The following is a 19,990-nucleotide window of genomic DNA, read 5'->3' as shown; positions in this document are numbered from 1 at the left end:
GTGGTGGAGGCTGGTACAATTACAACATTTAAAAGGCATCTGGATGGGTATATGAATAGGAAGGGTTTAGAGGGATATGTGCCACGTGCTGGCAAATGGGATTAGATTAATTTAGGATATCTGGTGAGCATGGACACGTTGGACAAAAGGATCTGTTTCTGTGTTCTACAACTCTGACTATATGACTTAGTATTTCAGCGGTTCAGTGAAACTAATGAAGGTTTAAGTGGAGGAGATAAGGAGAAACTATGTAGCAGTGGAGTTGGTAATGAGAGTTTGAGGGTGATTGACAGAAGGTCCAGAGGTGAAATGAGGATCACTCTTTTTAACACAACAAGTGGTGAGGGATTGGAATGGACTGCCCGACAGAAAAGTAGAACCAGATTGGGAATGGCCTACAAAAGCAAATTGCATAATTACTTGAAAGAGGAAAAGGAGATGACAGGGATACTCGGAAAGAGCCAGGAATGAGATGAAATGGATTGTTCTTGAAAAGAGCTAACAGTCTCTGTGGACAGAACAGCCTATTGAACCAGTCTGTGATTCTGTGAGTGGAATCAGTAGTTAGGATGTCTTATTAAGCTGAAATGTAAACATGACTGCCTCATTAAACTATTTGGGAATACACCACATCTTCTTAAGAGAAAAACATTAGGAGGACTGAGGGAACAGTTGGATGCTTTTGTTAAAGAGCGGTCACAGGCATGATAGGTTGAATGAGCCTCTCTGTGTTGTAACATTCTGTCAGAGCATGGATAATATGAAACTGAATAGAGGAGCCACGATTTGAATTGAATTAAATTGACTTTATTGTCACGTGTACCGAGGCACAGTGAAAAGCTTTGTCTTGCAAGCAACACAGGCAGATCACACAGTTAAATAACATAGATAAGTAAGTAATAGGTAAATAGGGACAAAAACAAAATCAAAAGTACAGGTGAATGTTAAGAGTTTGTGAGTCCATTCAGTATTCTAACAACAGTAGGATAGAAACTGTTTCGAAACCGGCTGGTGCGTGTTCAGGCTTCTGTACCTTCTCCCCGATGGAAGAGGTTGTAGAAAAGCATTGCCAGGGTGGGATGGATCTTTGAGAATGCTGGCGGCCTTTCCTTGACAGCGGGCCTGGTAGATGGATTCTATAGGTGGGAGGTTGGCCTTTGTGATTGTCCGAGCTGAGTTCCCCACTCTCTGTAACCGTTTCCGATCTTGAATGGTACAGTAGCCATACCAGGCCGTGATACATCCAGACAGAATGCTCTCGATGGCGCATCTATAAAAGTTGTCAAGGGTATTCACTGTTATGTCAAATTCCCTCAGCTGCCTGAGGAAGAAGGGACATTGTTGGGCCTTTGTAACCAGTGCGTCCACATGTTGAGTCCAAGAAAGCTTGTTGTGGATGACCACTCCCAGGAGCTTGACACTGTCCACTCATTCCACCTCTGTGCTGCTAATGTGTAGGGGGACATGAATAACATCCTGCCGAAAGTCAATACTGAGTTCCTTGGTTTTGCCGGCATTGAGAGCTAGGTTGTTCTCAGTGCACCATTTTTCCAGGTCTTCCACCTGCTCTCTGTAGTCTGCTTCATCACCATCTGAGATTCAACCGACTATGGATTTCAAGATAAAACGAGAAGTAATTTGGAACAAAGGGTCAGATAATTATAAAAGTCATAGAGCTTTAACTGCCTGGAAGGAGTTCCCTGGGCCCGTTTGGCATCTTCACGCACAAGGTCTTGAGGCTGAGGAATTTACTCCTCAACATAGTGATTGAGACAGAAGCAATGATGTTGATCAAGATGCATAAATCATTAAAAGTAGTGATGGCATGAAGACTAAGATTTAAAAACCGCAACAAAGTACTGGGATTCATTCTGAGAGGAATAGAATCCGAAGGCAGAGAAGTACTGATAAACTTATTCAGAACTCTAGTTGGTCCTTATATAGATGCAGCGCACAGAGCAGGTATCCATTAATAACAAAGGAATAAAGGCACTGGAGCAGATACAAAAATGGATTTATTTGATTGTCCAGAGTGCAAGACAAACATAAAATGGACTCCAGCAAGTCCAGGGAACATTGGATGTAGAAGAATGTACAAGGTCAGATAAAGATAAAAGGGAAGCCTATGGCATATCCTGAGGACTAAAGGCAACATAAGCCCGAGAGGAGTTTAGAAGATGCAGTGGGTTACTTGAAAATGAAATTGAGAGAGTGAAAAGGGGACATGAGAAACACTAGCGGGTAAAATAGAGGAAAATCCAATTGCATTTTTATAAGTATGTAGAGGATTGAAGACAACCAGAGGGATAAATAGGGCCCATTAGGAACCAAAGTGGCAATCTGAATGTGGAGATAATCAGATGAATGGGTGTGGTTTCAAATGAGTATTTGGTATCTGTCTTCACTGTTGAGAAAGACCATGCAGGGACAGAAATCAGGGATGGCAACTGTTGAACAAATTAACACAGAGAGAGAGGGGACTGGAAGTTAACGTGGGCTTAAAATTGCATAAATCCGCAGGATCAGGTGAGATGTATCCTGGTATGCTGTGAGAGGCAAGATTGCAGGGACTCGGCCATTGATTCTCACATCCAAGGATGTACAGGTCAGGTGAATTGGCCATGCTAAAACATTGCCCATAGTGTTCAGGAATGTGTAGGTTAGGTGCATTATTCAGGGGTAAATATATGATAGGGGAATGGGTCTGGATGGGTTACTTTTTGGAGGGTCGGTGTGGACTTGTTGGGCTGAAGAGCCTGTTTCCACACTGTAGGGATTTTATAATAATCCTCTTTTTCCATAAGAGCGGAGCCAAAAGATTGGAAGACAGCTAATGGGGTACCAATATTCAAGAAGTGCATTCAGGATAAACCAGAAAGCAAGAGGCCAGTGAGTCTAACATCAGGGGTTGGGAAACTTTGGAAATCATTCGGAGGGACAGAATTAGTTTTCATTTGGCAAGACAAGGATTAATCAAGGTGAATCAGCATAGTTTTGTTGGAGGAAATTATGTCTAAAAACTTGATTAATTTTTTTGAAGAAGTGTATGTAGTGGGTATAGTCTATATGGATTTAAGTAAGATTTTTATCAAGGTGTCGGGTCAGAAGCTAAGAGCTTATGGGACCCAGGGCAATTTGGCAAATTGGAACCAAAATCAACTTAATAGCAGAAGGTAGAGGGAACTGGTTGAAGGTTGTTTTGTGACTGGAAACGTACCCAGTGGCACATTGCAGGGTTCAGTGCTGGGTCCCTGGCTGTTTGTTGTGTACATTTGTGATCTGGAGATGAATGTGCGAAGTTTGGTCAGTAAGTTTACAGATGACACAGTAATTAGTGGTGTGGTAAATAATGAGGAGGAAAGCCTTGGACTACAGGACAATATATTCACCCTGGTCAGGTGGACAGAACAGTGGCTGAAGGACCTCTTTCTGTGCTGTAATACTCTGTGACTATAGATAGAGCCAGGAATGAGGGGAGCCAGTTTAAGACAAAGGACCACCATTTACAGCAGAGATGAAGAAGAGTTTTAATTCGTAGAGGCTAATTAGTTTGTGGAATTTTCTTCCCCAGACAGCATTGAAGACTAATAGAATATAATTCAAGGCCAAGTTAGATAAATTTATGATCTACAAGTTAATCAAGGGTTATGAAGAAAGTGGAGTTGAGCTATTTTACTGAACACCACAGCAGACTCAAGGGGCCAAATGACCCTTGTAATCGTTGTCTAAACAATACTGTATAAAATGAGTGAGAGATTTGCATGTGAATGATCCAGTATTAGGATTTTGCCTAACTTTTCCTTTGAAGTTTACATTGAAATGCACTGTGACATATTCATGAAGAACCTAATTCCATCCACCTCTTGTCCCTCTATCAACGACTGTAACAGATGATGGTGAAACAACTGGTGTCAAAACTGCAAGACCCACATTCATGGACTACTTACCACAAGACATATCCCTGGACATGGAGGACTCGAGCATCACGCTGTCTTTGAATAGTCAACAAAGGTACAGACACTTACTGATCAGGGTAGAAGAATGGAAAGACCTTGTTATTCCATAGGGTCTTTCACAATATTGGGACATCACAAAGCATTTCACTGCTGATTCACAGTGTAGTCACTTTTATAATGCAAGAAATGTAGCAGCCAAATTGTACATACCAAGATCGCACAAACAGTGATGTGAACAGTTTTAGATCATTTGGATGTTGATTCAGGGATAAATATTGACCAGGACACCAGGGAGATTTCCCTATCTTTTTCCAGTGCTGTCATGGGATAATTTACGCCCCCTCGTGGGGCATTTGAGGTCTTGGTTTAACATTTGGAAAACCTGGTTGGCATGGACAAGATGGACCGAAGGGTCTGTTTCTGTGCTGTATAACTATGTCATTTGAAAGATGCACCTTCAATCATGCAGCACACCCTTAGGTACTGCATTAGGAATACTAGCTTAGATTAAATCCTCTGTCAGTAGAGTGGGGTCTTGAAACTATAGTTTCAGAGGGGACAGTGCTTGCCATAGAGGCACAGCTGATGTGAGCTCACACTTGTTATTATTGACATGGATAATCCCAGAGCTAGAGGACCTCCTTGTCTCTGCCATGTTTATTGGCTGTGTGCTCACCCTTCTCAATGCTGCAGGATCTAATTTGCTGCTATCTTGTTTTTTTTTTTCAGGCACCTGCATTGGAACTTGAAGATGTTTCATTTTCACTATGAGCCTGAAGACTTTTATCGGATAATGCCACATCTCATCCTGCCACCCATAAGAATCCAGCTAAGCCTAGAAGGTGAGGGTGACCTCTGGAGATGACAGTTCAGTTTAATTTTGTTAAGTTTCTATTGCAGTTCTCCAAGTTTCTATTGACTGTTTGAATTTTGTTATTGTTTCACTGCCTCACCAAAGGCAATGTGATTTACTTAATATTTATGAAAAGTTTAGAAGTTGAGGACCACCAGAGAAGCTGTATTTTGTCAGATTACATGGCACCAATTGGCATGCCTGGTACAGTACTCATCAGAGAGATGTCTTGTCCCAATGGAGGTGAATGAGAGGTAGCCCTGGTGGGAGTTGGTATACAGTGCTCAGTATATTGGTTGTCTCAGCGAGAGGGGAGGGGGAATATGTACTTGACGTATTGACATCTGCAAATAAACACCTGTTTTGGAGCCTCCCATGCCGTGGGGCGAAACCTCCACATGGTGAGATGTTCAGGGAGGGATTTGAAATGGAAAGCTAACAGTTGTGAAGTCCCTTTAAATGATTGTGGGTTATTTTGTTGGTGTGTGTGTGGCCTAACAGTTGCTGTCTCAGGCTCCAGTTGATGCTGCAGATATTTTTAATCAACCAGTTCAGAGATGTTACAACACCTCTGGGGCAGGTGGGACTTGGACACGGGCCTTCTGGACCAGAGGTAGGAACACCAACACTATGACACAAGAGTCCCTTCCAGTTGCAGCTGCGAAATAAACCTGTGTACAGGAAGTTGCTTGTGTTTAATTGGTGAAGCCCAGACTTTGCATCAAGTATCCCTGCTCCAACTCCTCGCATTCCAACCATGCTCAATGACCCTCGTTATCTTCTCCCCCACCTCACAATTTTTACCCTGAGGTCATATGAAATCAGGGCATAAAAATGTGAGTGACTCCAGGAAATTGTTTGGGAATACGTTGACATGTGTTCTTTAAATATTGAAACTTTCTTATCATCAGCACCAGCTTATGATGGTTATTATAGAATATTATAAATTTCTTGTCACATTTAATTTGGAACAGGAGTAGGCCATTCAGCCTGTTGAGCTTGCTGTCCCTTTTAATAATGTGGAGCAGATAGGTGGGAAGGAAGATTGGCAGGTAGGACAGGTCATCTGCTCCACCCTCCCCTCTGACCTATCTCCTCCATTCCCACCCCCATTCACCTATTGTACTCTTTGCTACCTTCCCCCACCGTCCTCTCTGACCTATCATCTCCATCCCCACCCCCATTCACTTATTGTACTCTATGCTACCTTCTCCCCAGCCCCACCTCCCCCATTTATCTCTCCACCCTGGAGGCTTCCTGCCTCTATTCCTGATGAAGGGCTTTGGCCCGAAACGTCGATTTCCCTGCTCCTCGGATGCTACCTGAGCTGCTGTGCTTTTCCAGCACCACTCTGATCTAAACTCTGGTTTCCAGCATCTGCAGTCCTCACTTTTGCCTATCAAACTCCACCTTCAGTATACTCAAAGATAGAGTTTCCACAGTCCTCTGGGATAGAGATCTCCAAAGATTCACCACCCTCTGAGTAAAAATATTTCTCTTCATCTCTACACTAAAATTTACATCCCCCTTATTTTTAAATTTTGCCCCGTGGGTCTGCATTCCCAACCAGACAACATCTTACCAGCATGTACCCTGAGTATTCCTTTAGATGTTTTGTAGGTCTCAATGGGATCACCTCTCATTCCAATGAGTACAGGCCCTGTCTGCCCAATGTCTTATCAAAGGACAGCCTGTCCAACTGGAGAACAAGTCTGATGGCCCTTCATTGCAGTCTTAGTGACAATAATATAAATTTCTCGAGGTTTGAAAAAACAAAACTGTACACAATACTCCAGTCTCTGATATAATTGAAGCAAGGCTTCCCTACTCCTGTTGTAAATTTCAGATTCTTGAATCATCTTGCCATAAAGATGAACATGTCATTAGCCTTCCTAATGGATTGCTTACAGATGGGGTGGAGTCAGTGTTTACTAACCTATTTGGAAATGATCTAATAAAAATGGAGAACCTCTGATTTAAAAACGCAGACCTTTTTTTGGCACATTGTCAGCTATTTATTGACTTGTTCTCTCTCTCTCTCTCTCTCTCTCTCTCTCTCTCTCTCTCTCCCTTTCTCTCTCTTTTTTTTTTCTCTCTCTCACACACTCTCTCTCTCTCTCTCTTTTTTTCTCTCTTTTTCTCTCTCTCTCTCTCTCTCTCTCTCTCTCTCCCTCTCTCTTGCTCTCTCTCTCTCTCTCTCCATGCCCTTAGATGGACTGCTGTTGTCCCAGAGTCGCCAGCGGATACTAAGCCTGAGCCAGCTCAGCAGCTCCTTGCAGGTGAGTGGGATTTCGATGGTGACATCGGGCAGCCTTGTGCCACGGGCAGAAATGACAGGCTCCTGCATTTCCACTCTCAACATGTGCTGATTCTGCCTGAAATTGATACCAGCTTCAAAAACTTGCATTTATATAGCACCCTTTTCTTGAAGGAGGCCCTCTCAAACCAAATTTGCCACTGAGCCATTTAAGGAGATATGCAGATCCATGTCTTCTCTGAGGGTTGTTAGTCTTTGGTATTCTGTTCCCTAGTGAGCAGTGGTGTTTGTTTCATTTGGTATGATGCCAATTCCCTTTTCTAAGTTACTGTTGGATCTGTTTCCATGCCCTTTCAGACTGTGCTTCTCAAATCTCAGCAGCTCACTGAGTAGGTGGGTGTAAGTTGTTTAATGAGCCATAAACCTGAAGTTGTTTCCTGTGTTTTTCAGATCACAGGCATTGATATTTCTGCTTCCATCACTATCCATACCTGCACCCTGCACTACCGACATTCTGAGCTTTCGCACTGGTTGGCCCTGTCAGAAAAATCTACAGATGCTCAAATTACAACTAAAAGGTTTGTGTCCACTCTCGCACTAGATGCTTCTGAATTTTTATCCTTAATAACACTATCACTCAGGAATTCTGTCCGCCTCCCTTTCCCCCATGGATTTTGTTACTGACTGTGCCTCCACTGATGTTAATCCAGCTCCTTCATAACTATCGGGGGAGACAGTGACATAGTGCTATTGTTACTGGACAAGTAATTCAAAGGCCCAGATTAATTCTATGGGGACATGGTTTGAATTTCACAATGGCAGATGGTGCAATCTGAATTCGGTTTAAAAATCTGGAATTAAAAGTCAATCTGATGGGTGACCATAAAACCGTGTCGGGAGGGAGTTGCACTGGGAGTCGTCAACATTTGACTCTGGACTCTGAAGTCTTTACATCATCGGATCAACTTTGTCCAGGAAGCATCCTACTGATTATCGCCTACAAGTCACCCAACCCCCTCTGCCCACATCCCACCGCTCACCTGATCTGTAACCTCATGGCCTGGTGTACCCCCTACTCCACTATTACCATCAAGATGGGGATCAGCCCTCATTCACTGGAGAGTGCAGGAGGGTATGCCAGGAGCAGCACCAGGTATAACTGAAAATGAGGTGTCGATCTAGTGAAGTTACACAACAGGATTATTGCATAAGAAATAGCATAAGCAGCAAGTGATAGAGCTAAGCAGTTCCACAAACAATGGAATGGATCCAAGCTCTACGGTTTGACCATGTGCAGTTATGAATGATGGTAGACATTTAAACATCGAAAAGTTAAAGTCGCCATCGTCCTAGAAGATCAAAGGACTGTTCTCTTGTCAGCGAGAGATGACTGGTGCAGTCAAGAAGATGGGACCTTGCTGGTGACCTCAGCCGGTGCAGGCATTAACCTCATGCTGTTGGCAACACTCTACATTACAAGCTAATTATCCAGCCAACTTAGCCAACTGACTCGCTCGTTAAACAATTCACTTGCAGATGGCACCGCAAATATCCCATTCTCAATGCTAGGCAAGCCCAGCACTTCAGTGCCAAAGGTATGATTGAAGCATTTGCAACAATTTTCAACGAAAAGTGGATAATGCTATTTATTGAAAAAATTGTCCTATAGGGTGAAAACTTGTTGTTCTTGCCTGGTCTGGCCAAAACATGACTCCAGACTCTCAGCAATCTAGTTGACTCTTAACTGCCTTCTGAAATGGCCCATACAAGTCACTCAGTTCAAGAGCAATAAGTGTAGGCAATAAATATTGGCTCAGCCAGTGACGCCCACATTCCATGAACAAATATTTCAAAAATCTATCTTAGTCTCCTCAGGAGTCCCCCCAGCTTTACAGATACTAGTTTTTAACCAGCTCAGTCCATTCCACATGATGTCAAGAAACGGCCAAAGGCACTGGATATTGTAAAGGCTATAGGCACTGACAGCATTCCAGATATACTGAAGATTTGTGCTCCAGAACCAACTGCACCCCTCTCCAAGCTGCTGTGTGCCTACAGCTGTAACAGTGGCATTTACTCAACAATGTGAAATATTGGTGCTCGGCAATGAGCCAGGACAGGTGACAGATCCCACGGTGGGAGAATACTTTGGTGACAGTGACCACAACTGCCTCACATTTACCATAGCCTTGGAGAGGGAAAGGAGCAGTTACCAAGGGAAGATATTTAATTGGGGAAAAGGAAATTATGACGCTATCAGACAGGAGATGGGATATACAGACTGGGAGCAATTGTTCCACAGAAAGGTCACAGCAGATATTTGGAGACTATTTAAGGAGCAGTTTTTGCGAGTGATGCACAAATTTGTTCCTCTGAGACAGGTAAGAAGGGGTAAGATTAAGGAAACTTGGATGACGAGAACAGAGGAGCTTCTTGTCAAAAGGAAGAAGGCAGCTTATGTAAGGTGGAGGAAGCAAGGATCTAGAACAGCTATTGAGGATTACAGGCTTGCTGGAAAGGAACTCAGAAATGCACTAAGGAGAGCCAGGAGGGGGCACGAAAAAGGCTTGGCAAGAAGGATTATGGAGAACCCCGAGGCATTTTACTCATACGTGAGGAATAAGAGAATGATCAGGGAGAAGGTAGGGTCGATCAGGGATAGCAGAGGGAACTTGTGTGTGGAGTCTGAGCAGATAGGGGAAGCCCTAAGAGCGTTTTTTGCTTCATTTTTCACTAAGGAAAGGGACCTTGTTGTGAATGAGAACTTTGAGGAGTTGGGATACAGGCTTGAACAGACCAAGATTGACGAAGTTGATGTGTTGGAAATTTTGGCAAACGTAAAGATTGATAAGTCTCCAGGGCCAGACCAGATTTATCCTAGACTGCTCCGGGAAGCGAGAAAGGAGGTTGCAAAGCCACTGGCGAAGGTCTTTGCCTCCTCACTCTCTACGGGAGTCGTACCGGAGAATTGGAAGGAGGCAAATGTTCTTCCTTTCAAGAAAGGTAATAGGGAAGTCCCTGGCAATTAACAGACCAGTCAGTCTTACATCTGTGGTCAACAAGGTTTTGGAAAGAATTCTGAGGGATAGGATTTATGAAAAATTGGAAAAGCATAGCCTGAGTAAAGGCAGTCAGCATGGCTTTGTGAGGGGCAGGTCATGCTTCACGAATCTTATTGAGCTTGTTGAGGAGGTGACAAGACAGGTCGATGAAGGTCGAGCAGTGGATGTGGTGTATATGTGGACTTCAGCAAGACATTTGATAATGTTCCCCATGGTAGGCTCATTCATAAAGTTAGGAGGTATGGGATACAGGGAGATTTGGCTGTCTGGTTTCAGAATTGGTTGGCTGACAGAAGGTAGAGTGTGGTTGTAGATGGAAAGTACTCTGCCTGGAGGTCAGTGTTGAGTAGTGTCCTGCAGGGACTATGTTCTTGGGCCTCTGCTGTTTGTAGTTTTTATAAATGACTTGGATGAGGATGTCGAGGGGTGGGTTAGTAAGTTTGCAGATGACGCACAGGTTGGAGGTCCCATTGATAGAATCGAGGGCTATTGCAGGCTGCAGCGTGACATAGACAGGATGCAGAGCTGGGCTGAGAAATGGCAGAAGGAGTTCAATCTGGATAAATGCGAAGTGATGCATTTTGGAAGGTCGAATTTGAATGCTGAATATAGGATTAAAGACAGGATTCTTGACAATGTGGAGGAACAGAGGGATTAGATTAGATTACTTAGTGTGGAAACAGGCCCTTCGGCCCAACAAGTCCACACCGACCCGCCGAAGCGCAACCCACCCATACATTAAACCCCTTACCTAACACTACGGGCAATTTAGCATGGCCAATTCACCTGACCTGCACATTTTTGGACTGTGGGAGGAAACCGGAGCACCCGGAGGAAACCCACGCAGACACGGGGAGAATGTGCAAACTCCACACAGTCAGCCGCCTGAGGCGGGAATTGAACCCGGGTCGCTGGTACTGTGAGGCAGCAGTGCTAACCACTGTGCCACCGTGCCGCCCAAGTACATAGTGTGCAAGTACATAGATCCCTCAAAGTTGCCACCCAAGTGGATAGGGTTGTTAAGAAAGCATATGGTGTTTTGGCTTTCATTAATAGAGGGATTGAGTTTAAGAGCCATGTGGTTTTGCTGCAGCTCTACAAGTCCCTGGTGAGACCACACTTGGAATATTGTGTCCAGTTCTGGTCGTCCTACTATAGGAAAGATACAGAGGCTTTGGAGAGAGTGTAAAGAAGGTTTACCAGGATGCTGCCTGGACTGGAGGGCTTGCCTTATGAAGAAAGGTTGAATAAGCTCAGACTTTTCTCTCTGGAGAGAAGGAGGAAGAGAGGAGACCTGATCGAGATAATGAGTGGAATAGATGGAGTCAATAGCCAGAGACTTTTCCCCAGGGCAGGATTGACTGGTACAAGGGGTCATAGTTTTAAGCTGTTATGAGAAAGGTATAGAGGAGATGTCAGAGGTAGGTTCTTTACACAGAGAGTTGTGAATGCATGGAATGTGTTGCCAGCTGTGGTGGTGGAGGCAAAGTCATCGGGGACATTTAAGCAACTGCTGGACATGCACATGGATAGCAGTGGGTTGAGGGGTGAGTAGGTTAGGTTTTTTTATTTTACATTAGGATTAATCCTTAGCATAACATTGGGGGCCGAAGGGCCTGTTCTGTGCTGTACTTTTCTATGTTCTATTGCTGAGGTATGGTCTATACAGACCTCATCCCAACCTATGGTCAGTTACTGTCTGATCAGTTGACTGTCATTTATCAGCACAGTGGTGGAAAGTGTTGTCAAAAATGCTAGCAACCATTTGCAATAACCTGCTCACAGCTGTTCCGTTCCAGTTCCTCTCAGCTTTTAATGCCAATACAGGCTTTATCCAAAAATGCACAGAAGAGCGGAGCTCCAGGTGGGAAATGAGGGTGAGTGCACTTGGCGTCAAGGCAACTTGTGAATAAATATGGATCCCAGCAGAAGTGGAGTCCATGAAAATTAAGTGGAAACTCTCTGCAAGTGGAGTCATAGCTAGCACGGAGTAAGATGGTTGCAGTTGGGGGTCAAACTTCTCAGTCCAAAGGCCATAATGACACAGGTTCCTTGGAGTAGTATTGTAGGGCACAACACCTTCAGTTGATTCATCAAAGACATTTCCACCATCATAAGGTTAGAAGTGGGCATGTTGGCTGAAGGTTGCACAACATTCAGCACAACTCATACTGAGACATATCATGTCCTTACGTCGCAAGACCTGGACAAGTCTAGATTTGGCCTGATAAGTTGCAAATAAAATTTGTGCCACACAATGATCATCTCCAACAAGAGAAAATCAAACTATCACCCCTTAAGTTTCACTGGCCTTATTATAGCTGAATCCCAAACTATCACATTCTTGGGGATTAACACTGACCAGAAGTTGAACTGGACCAGCCATATAAATACTGTGTCTACAAGAGCTGGGAACTGTGTGTGGTAACCAGCCTCCTGACTGCCTAATACTAGTCCACCAACTACGCTGCATAACTGTGATGGAACACTAACCTGGATAAGTGCAGCTCTGTCAACTGTCAGAAAGATGACATCATCCAGGATAAATCAGCCTGCTTGATTGGTATCCCATCCATCACTGCAACATTCACTCTTCATCATCAATGCACTGTGACACAGTGTGTACCATCTACAAGACACACTGCAGCAACCGACTTGGGCTAGTCTGACAGCACCTTCCAAAGCTGCAACCTATACCACTTAGAAGGATAGGGCAGCAGGAGTATGGGAACCCACCACTTAGAAGTTTCCTTCCAAGAACCACACTAAGCTTTCTCAGAAATATGTCACCACTCATACAGTGTTGTTGATCTAAGTCCTGAAACTCCCTCCTTTACAGAATTGTAGATATCTCTAAATATCCCTTGGACTGCACCATCACCACCTTCGAGGAAGCTGGGAATATAATCATAGAATTGTCACAATGCAGAAGCCTGCACCTATTCTAATGGACAATTAGTAGTCATCCAGTCAGTGATGTTCACATCCTGTGCACAAATTGAAGAAGCTCAGTCACTCCTCTGAGTGCAACATCCCATGCCACTGACTATCTCTACTCCAGATTCCTGAAGAAGGGCTAATGCCCGAAACGTCGATTCTCCTGTTCCCTAGATGCTGCCTGACCTGCTGCGCTTTTCCAGCAACACATTTCTATCTCTACTGACAGTAAGTCAATATCCTCTCATGGCCATTCAGTAGCCCTTCTTCCTCGATACCTTTGTTTTTCTGACTGGATAATGGATAACCATTCCCCCAGACCCAGTTGAATAGATGTCGCTGATCATTGCTTTGTGAATGATGCTCCCCTATGACTCTAGCTTTACTGCAGTTTTACTCTGTGTTTAATCAGGCAATTTCCTTTACTGAGAATGCCCATCAGCATCACTTATTCATTGTCGAATGTCAGCAGCTTTCTCCAGTTTCCTGATGCACCTGCCTTTGCACTGGGCTTCGACTCTGTCATTGCAGGTAAGAATACTTCTTGAAGCCTGCTCTCGCTTAACCTCTGCTATATTACCCATTTTCCTTATACTCCCTTACCCCCTTTCTAATCCTGCTTCTTTGCATCACATCAGTCAGATGGAGAAATGTTTATTCATGAATATCCCTGAGCCTTGTATGATGACTGGATCTCCTGTGTTGCTTAGAGCTCAAGAAGGGGTATTGCTTCCAGGTTAGAGTCTCGTTGACAGGACTTTTTAAATTCCTTCACGGCGGTGGGTGTTGCTGCCAAGGCTAATATTTATTGCTCACCTTCACTGCCCTTGAGAAGGTGGTTTTGAGCTGCCTCCTTGAATCACTGCAAGTGTAGCAGTTTGGAACAACCGAGCGGCTTGCTGGGGCATTTCAGACAGCAGTTAAGAGTCAACTACTTGCTGTGTTAAAAGACAACAGTGAACCCAAAAATCTAGTAGTTTTGTGGTGATCATTACTCAGATGAGTTCTGTTTTTAAATTCCAGATGAATTTATAAACAAATGAAATTTCTCCCACTGTCATTAGTGGGACTTGAACTTGTATTTCCAGGGCATTAGTCCAGGCTATTGGATTACCAACCTAGAAACAAGCATGTTACTATCGTACCATTTCGGTGAAGCTGTATTTGGGAATGGGAAGTAGTTGAACCATGCTAAGTAAATGAATAATTAGTCCATCTTTTAAGTCATACATTGATCCCTGTTTTGCAATGAACTCTCATGTCCTTATATATAATGGCTGCTGCTTATGTAAACTGTCACACTGTAATTACACACTTTCACCAGCTGTAACATGACAGGATTCATAACAGAAAATTTTCCATAAAACTTACACTTATGAAAGTTTACTAGGAGAAAGTGAGGACTGCAGATGCTGGGGATCAGAGCTTAAAAATGTGTTGCTGGATAAGTGCAGCAGGTCAGGCAGCATCAAAGGAGAAGGAGAATCGACGTTTCGGGCATAAGCTGAAGGAGGGCTTATGCCCGAAATATCGATTCTCCTTCTCCTTTGATGCTGCCTGACCTGCTGCGCTTTTCCAGCAACACATTTCTAAACTTATGAAAGTTTCTTGATATGTTATCTCAGACATTGCAGGTTGTCTCTCTATGTTTCTTTACTGCCTTGTCTCTGATACTTTCTTCTGTTTGTCTCCATTTTTGCGCCCCATTTCTTGCTCAGTTCCTGATTGATGTTTTATTTCCTCTCTGCCCATCTACTGCCTTTCTGTCTCTTTCTCTTTGTGCATCCATTTGTGATTCCTTTCCCTCTGTTTCTGCTATATCTTTCCTTTCCCCCTCTTTCTTCCCTACTGATTCTCTCTCCATTTTTACTCGTTATTCCTCCTTATGTGTGTTTTCCTCTCCTCTGGTTGTTTATTGCTCAATCTGTCTTTCATTCTCTTCCACTTTTCTGCTCTATTTTTCTTTTTTATTTGCTTTATTTTCTCTTTTTGTTTTTCCTGTTTCACTTGGTCTTGTTTTTTTTTTCTGCTGTTTCCCTGTCTCTTTATTCCCACTTCTTCCTTTTTTCAAATCCTTTGAGTGTTATGTTGTTTTGATGCTGCCAGTGGTGGTTAAGGTTCTAGAGGACAAATATTCCCCTCAAAGAGAGAAGGGCAAAGCTGTAATGACAAGTTGCTGTCATAAAGCACTGTGGATGCCAGGACATGTAGAACTTAGACATCAGCCTCGTGCATACAATAAGGCATGGGAACTGGAAAGAAAATTAACAAAGGGACAAATTATTTTGAAATCTTCACTGCTTAAATCAAACCCCAAAATGTAATATTAAAGTCAGAACAGTGTGATGCTCCCTCAGTGCGGACCCTCCAACATGAATCACACTTTCAGTATGTACTTGTCTTGAGTAGTGCACTCCCTCAAAACAGATCCTATGACAATAAAGTATTCTGTCAGTATTGACTGGGACAGTGCAGTGCTGCCTCTGTCCATACCCTCAATATAGTGCAGTGTACCCTCAGGACTGATAATTCAGCAATTCCCTTGCTGGCTGTTCAGTAGTACAGCACCCACTCAGCGCTGACCCTCTGACAGTGCGGCGCTCCCTTCAATAATGACCCTTTGACAATTCAGCACTCCCTCTGCTGACCCTCTAATGGTGCTGTATTCCCTCCGTACTGAACCTCCAACAGTACTGCATGGAGACTGTCAACCTGGATTTTGTGCTCAAGAATCTGACAAGGACTCAAACCTACAACCTCCTAACACAGAGGTGAGAGGGTGAATCACTAAGCAAGGATGACACATGATCCTGTGATGATAAAGTGTTTTGTCCTCCATTTGTTCTAAGAAAGACTAAACAAAATAAAGTAATTAAATTGGATATCTAATTATTAGGATATAATTGAAGAGCTGCTGAATTTTAGAAGGTATGTAAGTAGAGTTTGTCAGAAGAAAATGTTTTTACTGACAGGAAGGAGGGTGGGTGACCAGAGCTTTAAAGTAACTGGCAGAAGATTCAGAGACATAAAGGAGAATACTTTCCCCATAGTGACATGCTGTGATCTGGAATGTGTGACCTGAAAGGGCAATGGAACAGATTCATCTTTTTCAAGGGAATTGAATAAATACTTGACCAGCCAAAACATTGGCAGGGCTCTGGGGGTGGACCCAGGAGAGGTATCGGGTTAAGTAGATAGCTCTTTCAAAAGAGCCAGTTTGGGTGTGATGGGCTGAATGGCCTCATTCTGCCCAATAAGATTCTGAATGCAGTTGAGATTAATTAGAAACACAGTCCCTGAGAGCCTAATTTTTCACAGCTTGGGAGACATATGCTGTACATTGTGTGCAGTTTTGTGTACAGTTTTGATTCCTATGTTTCACCATTTTCATTACATTTCTTGCTGGATCTCTGTTGACATGACGGATAATCGCTCCATTTTTCCTGTCTGGATTCGGTGTATCGTATGGTGATAACAATGGGTCCTTCTGTTGTCACACAGACACCCAACACCTGAAGACCCACAGTTCTCACTGGCGTGGGAACCTGGCAGTGAAGAATCTTTGGTGGAGGGCGGGTGAGGGGTCACAGATTTCAAGAGCTCCCTCTCCAGCCAATACACATGTGTGGGGCGATGTACTTGTTTTGGAGTCATTAACATTGCAGGTAAGCAAGTGAGCATAGTGTGCAGTGGACTGAGTTCAGTGCTAGGGGGTTTCTGGGTGGAAGTAGTTTGGTTAGTCCAATCAATACGTAGATTAAAGTCACCCATAATAACCGCTGTACCCTTACTGCATGCATCTCTAACCTCCTGTTTGGTACAATCCCCGACATCACAACTACTGTTTGATGGTCTGTACACAACTCCAACTAACGTCTTTATCCCTTCGGTGTTCCGCAGCTCCACCCATACTGATTCTGCATCGTCCAGACTAATGTCCTCCCTTACTATTGTGTTAATTTCCTCCTTAACCAGCAACACTACCCCACCCCTCTTTTCCTTTCCATCTATCTTTCTTGAAATTTGAATAATCCTGGCTGTTGAGTTCCCGTCCTTGGTCATCCTGGAGCCAGGTCTTTCTGATCCCAATTACATCATTGATCGGATAGTAGTGACCAGGGCTGAGTTGTCTGATTGGATAGTGAGTAGAGTATGTTGTATTTTTTGATTAGACCATGTTTGTGGCATATCACATTGATGAACAGAATAGTGACTGAGATATATGACACTGCCATTTGGTGGTAATTATCTGGCTGTAGTGTGTGGCAGTAAAGAGGGGTGTGGGCATTGGGTGAACTGACCGAATGAAGCTAGGGTATCATGTTTTCAAATGCTGGGCCAACATCTGATTCTACATTTCTGGTTCTAGGGGAGCTTCAGTCAGGCACAATCTTTTATTGGGGATTTCGCCAATGCTGTAAACCTAGATGGCACATTGAGTCAGCTGCAGGTGGAGATCTCAGACACGGCAGTGGAATGCTTATCCAAAGTATTGTCACTGATTCTTGAAGAAAGGAAGAAACATCAGAGAGAGATGTTAGAGATTGACAGCATACCTGTAAATCAGGATTCAGATTCTCATGGTGGATCGGACATGTATCTCTGTAAGATCAACGTTAAGTTGGAAGCCATCGGTCTCTTCTTTCTCTCCAGCTCTGCAGGTGGGTTTGAGTTGATCCTTTTTCCTTTATGATCGTTGGTTTGATTCTTGATTTTTTTTTTAAGGAGAAGGAGTTGGCTGTTTCATAGCTGGAGCTTGCCCTGTCTCTCAGTCAGATCATTTCAGATTATACATCATTTGTTTGGCTGTAACTTCAATCCCGTGTCCGATTTGCACGATTGGAAGGATGTGAAGGCATTGGAGTGGGTTTGGCAAAGTTACATCAGAATACATCCAGGGATAAGGAATTCCAATTTCTTTTTTTATTATTGATACAAGGGATGTGGGTGGCTGTCCGTCCGTCTTTATCCTTGAGAAGGTGGTGGTGAGCTGTCGCTCTGTACTATTGCAGTCCGTGTGCTGTCTGTTGACTCTCAGTACCATTAGGGGGCCAGGAGGTTTCTGCAGGGGTGGGTATCGAAATCCTACACGATGCATGAGTTGTTTAATGTGCTCTGTCCCGCAGGTGCCAGCATTTTGCGAGTCAAAACCTTCTCCATTGATAAAGGCACAGAGAACTTAATCTGTGAGGTGGAGAGGCTGTCACTCATGGTGGTGAAGACTGTAAAGGAGAGCATGGAGCTCCGGCCCAGCAACTACGCAAGCTCTGATCCCTTCCTCTTCATGTCCCATTTCTCCATGGCTTTCTTCATGCATGGTTGGTCGTTTGAGGTAAGAAATCCAGGATTGAGCATGAGGCTGCTTAATAGCTGCCAATCCATCAAAGTCTGTGTATATGAGAAATATAGTAAACCCCTGAATTCACAAAATCAAATCAGCAAATTCATCAGTTTTTACCCTTTCTTTCATCTATCTGTCTGCCTCTTGTCGTGACTGACTGGGATGGTGCTCTGGAGCTCAAGCCACGTTATTTCTTGGAGTTACTGTGAATTTAAATATTCAGTGAAACTAATGAAATCCCAATTTCCATCTGACTGACCAACTGCTACCCAGAATATAATCAAACCACATCATGTTCCTTCAGTAACCATAGAAAATAACTATTTATTTTAACACACTGAACTTCATTAGAAGAACAGGATTTCTAGTTTGTGTAACTTAAACACAAATAAAAGTCCCTTTTATTCCATCATGTCCAACTGGTCATCAAGCATCTATCTATTCTAAGTCCATTTTCAGCATTTGGTGAATTGACTTGCATGCTGTGGTGTTTCAAGTGATGGTCTAAATATTTCTTTTATATATCTTCCTCACTACAGCTCTACCACCCTTGTAGGCAATGAGTTCCAGATAGTCCCCACCCTGTAGGTAAAAATCGTTTCATCTTCAGTCTCCTCTGAACCTCCTGCTCCTTACCCTACAACTGGTTCTTGATCCCTCTACTAAGGTGATTGGTTTTTTTCTTTCTTTCTTTCTTTCTATTCCCTTCAGAACTCTGCACATCTCAGTCAGGACTCTCCTCAAGTTTCTCTTCCCTAAAGACAGTGAGTGATTTGGTGGGAATAGATTCTAACGAGGAGGTGTAGCCTCACAATTAGAGCCGAACAGCTAAAGAGTGAAGTCAGGAAAGAGTTGTTTGCAATGCGAGTGGGGAGAAGTAAGTTACTGGGCGGCACGGTGTCTCAGTGGTTAGCACTGCTGCCTCACAGCACCAGGGTCCCAGGTTCGATTCTAGCCTTGGGTGACTGTCTGTGTGGAGTTTGCACGTTCTCCCCGTGTCTGCCCGGGTTTCCTCCTGGTGCTTCGGTTTTCTTTCACAGTCCAAAGATGTGCAGGTTGAGTGAATTGGCCATGCTAAATTGCCCCTTCGTGTTTAGGTGCATTAGTCAGAGGGAAATGGGTCTGGGTGGGTTACTCTTCAGAGGGTCGGTATGGACTTGTTGGGCTGAAGGGCCTGTTTCCACATTGTGGGGAATCTAATTTAATCTAATTTAAACCTTACCCCCATGAAACACACAAACACATTCTCATTTGAAAAAAACATAAATATTGGTGGAAGGAAAAAATAGAGGAATGCAGTTCTCACAAAACTGGATGGGTTGGTTTCATAATCCCTAACACTCTGATGAGGCCTCAATGTTATTTGGGTTTAGGAAAGGGGAGAGAGGAAAGATTGCTGCAGCAAACTTCAGGAGCTATCACCTTGCTTCTCTCTGTCCCCCTCAGTGCCTGTGTTGAATTGCAACTTGGCCAATTCAAGGATTGTCATTTTGCTCAGCTCTCGTGAATCCTAACAAGTGTAGGGTAGGTGCATTAGTCAGGGGTAAATATAGGGGAGGGGGAATGGGTCTGGGTGGGTTACTC

The 19,990-nt window shown here is 43.7% G+C and overlaps 1 protein-coding gene across 5 annotated transcripts in view; it reads left to right on the top strand.

Annotated features, from left to right (window-relative positions):
• The window catches only part of bltp2 (bridge-like lipid transfer protein family member 2), an 80,379-nt gene that overhangs the window by 14,774 nt on the left and 45,615 nt on the right, over positions 1 to 19,990 (top strand). For all 5 annotated transcript variants that reach the window (XM_087977189.1, XM_087977188.1, XM_087977186.1 and 2 more), the window contains 8 exons: positions 3,891 to 4,011; positions 4,686 to 4,798; positions 7,021 to 7,088; positions 7,517 to 7,644; positions 13,478 to 13,596; positions 16,567 to 16,730; positions 17,435 to 17,726; positions 18,192 to 18,397. In XM_087977189.1, the coding sequence (XP_087833315.1) occupies positions 3,891 to 4,011; positions 4,686 to 4,798; positions 7,021 to 7,088; positions 7,517 to 7,644; positions 13,478 to 13,596; positions 16,567 to 16,730; positions 17,435 to 17,726; positions 18,192 to 18,397 (1,211 nt within the window). The remainder of the gene's footprint in view (positions 1 to 3,890; positions 4,012 to 4,685; positions 4,799 to 7,020; positions 7,089 to 7,516; positions 7,645 to 13,477; positions 13,597 to 16,566; positions 16,731 to 17,434; positions 17,727 to 18,191; positions 18,398 to 19,990) is intronic.

Source organism: Chiloscyllium plagiosum, unplaced genomic scaffold (genome assembly GCF_037043375.1).
Source record: "Chiloscyllium plagiosum isolate Xiang-an unplaced genomic scaffold, Cpla_swu_hap1 HiC_scaffold_31, whole genome shotgun sequence".
NCBI classification, from domain to species: Eukaryota; Metazoa; Chordata; class Chondrichthyes; order Orectolobiformes; family Hemiscylliidae; genus Chiloscyllium; species Chiloscyllium plagiosum.
The sequence above is the reverse complement of the archived record's forward strand: the minus strand, read 5'-3'. Positions and strand labels throughout refer to the sequence as shown.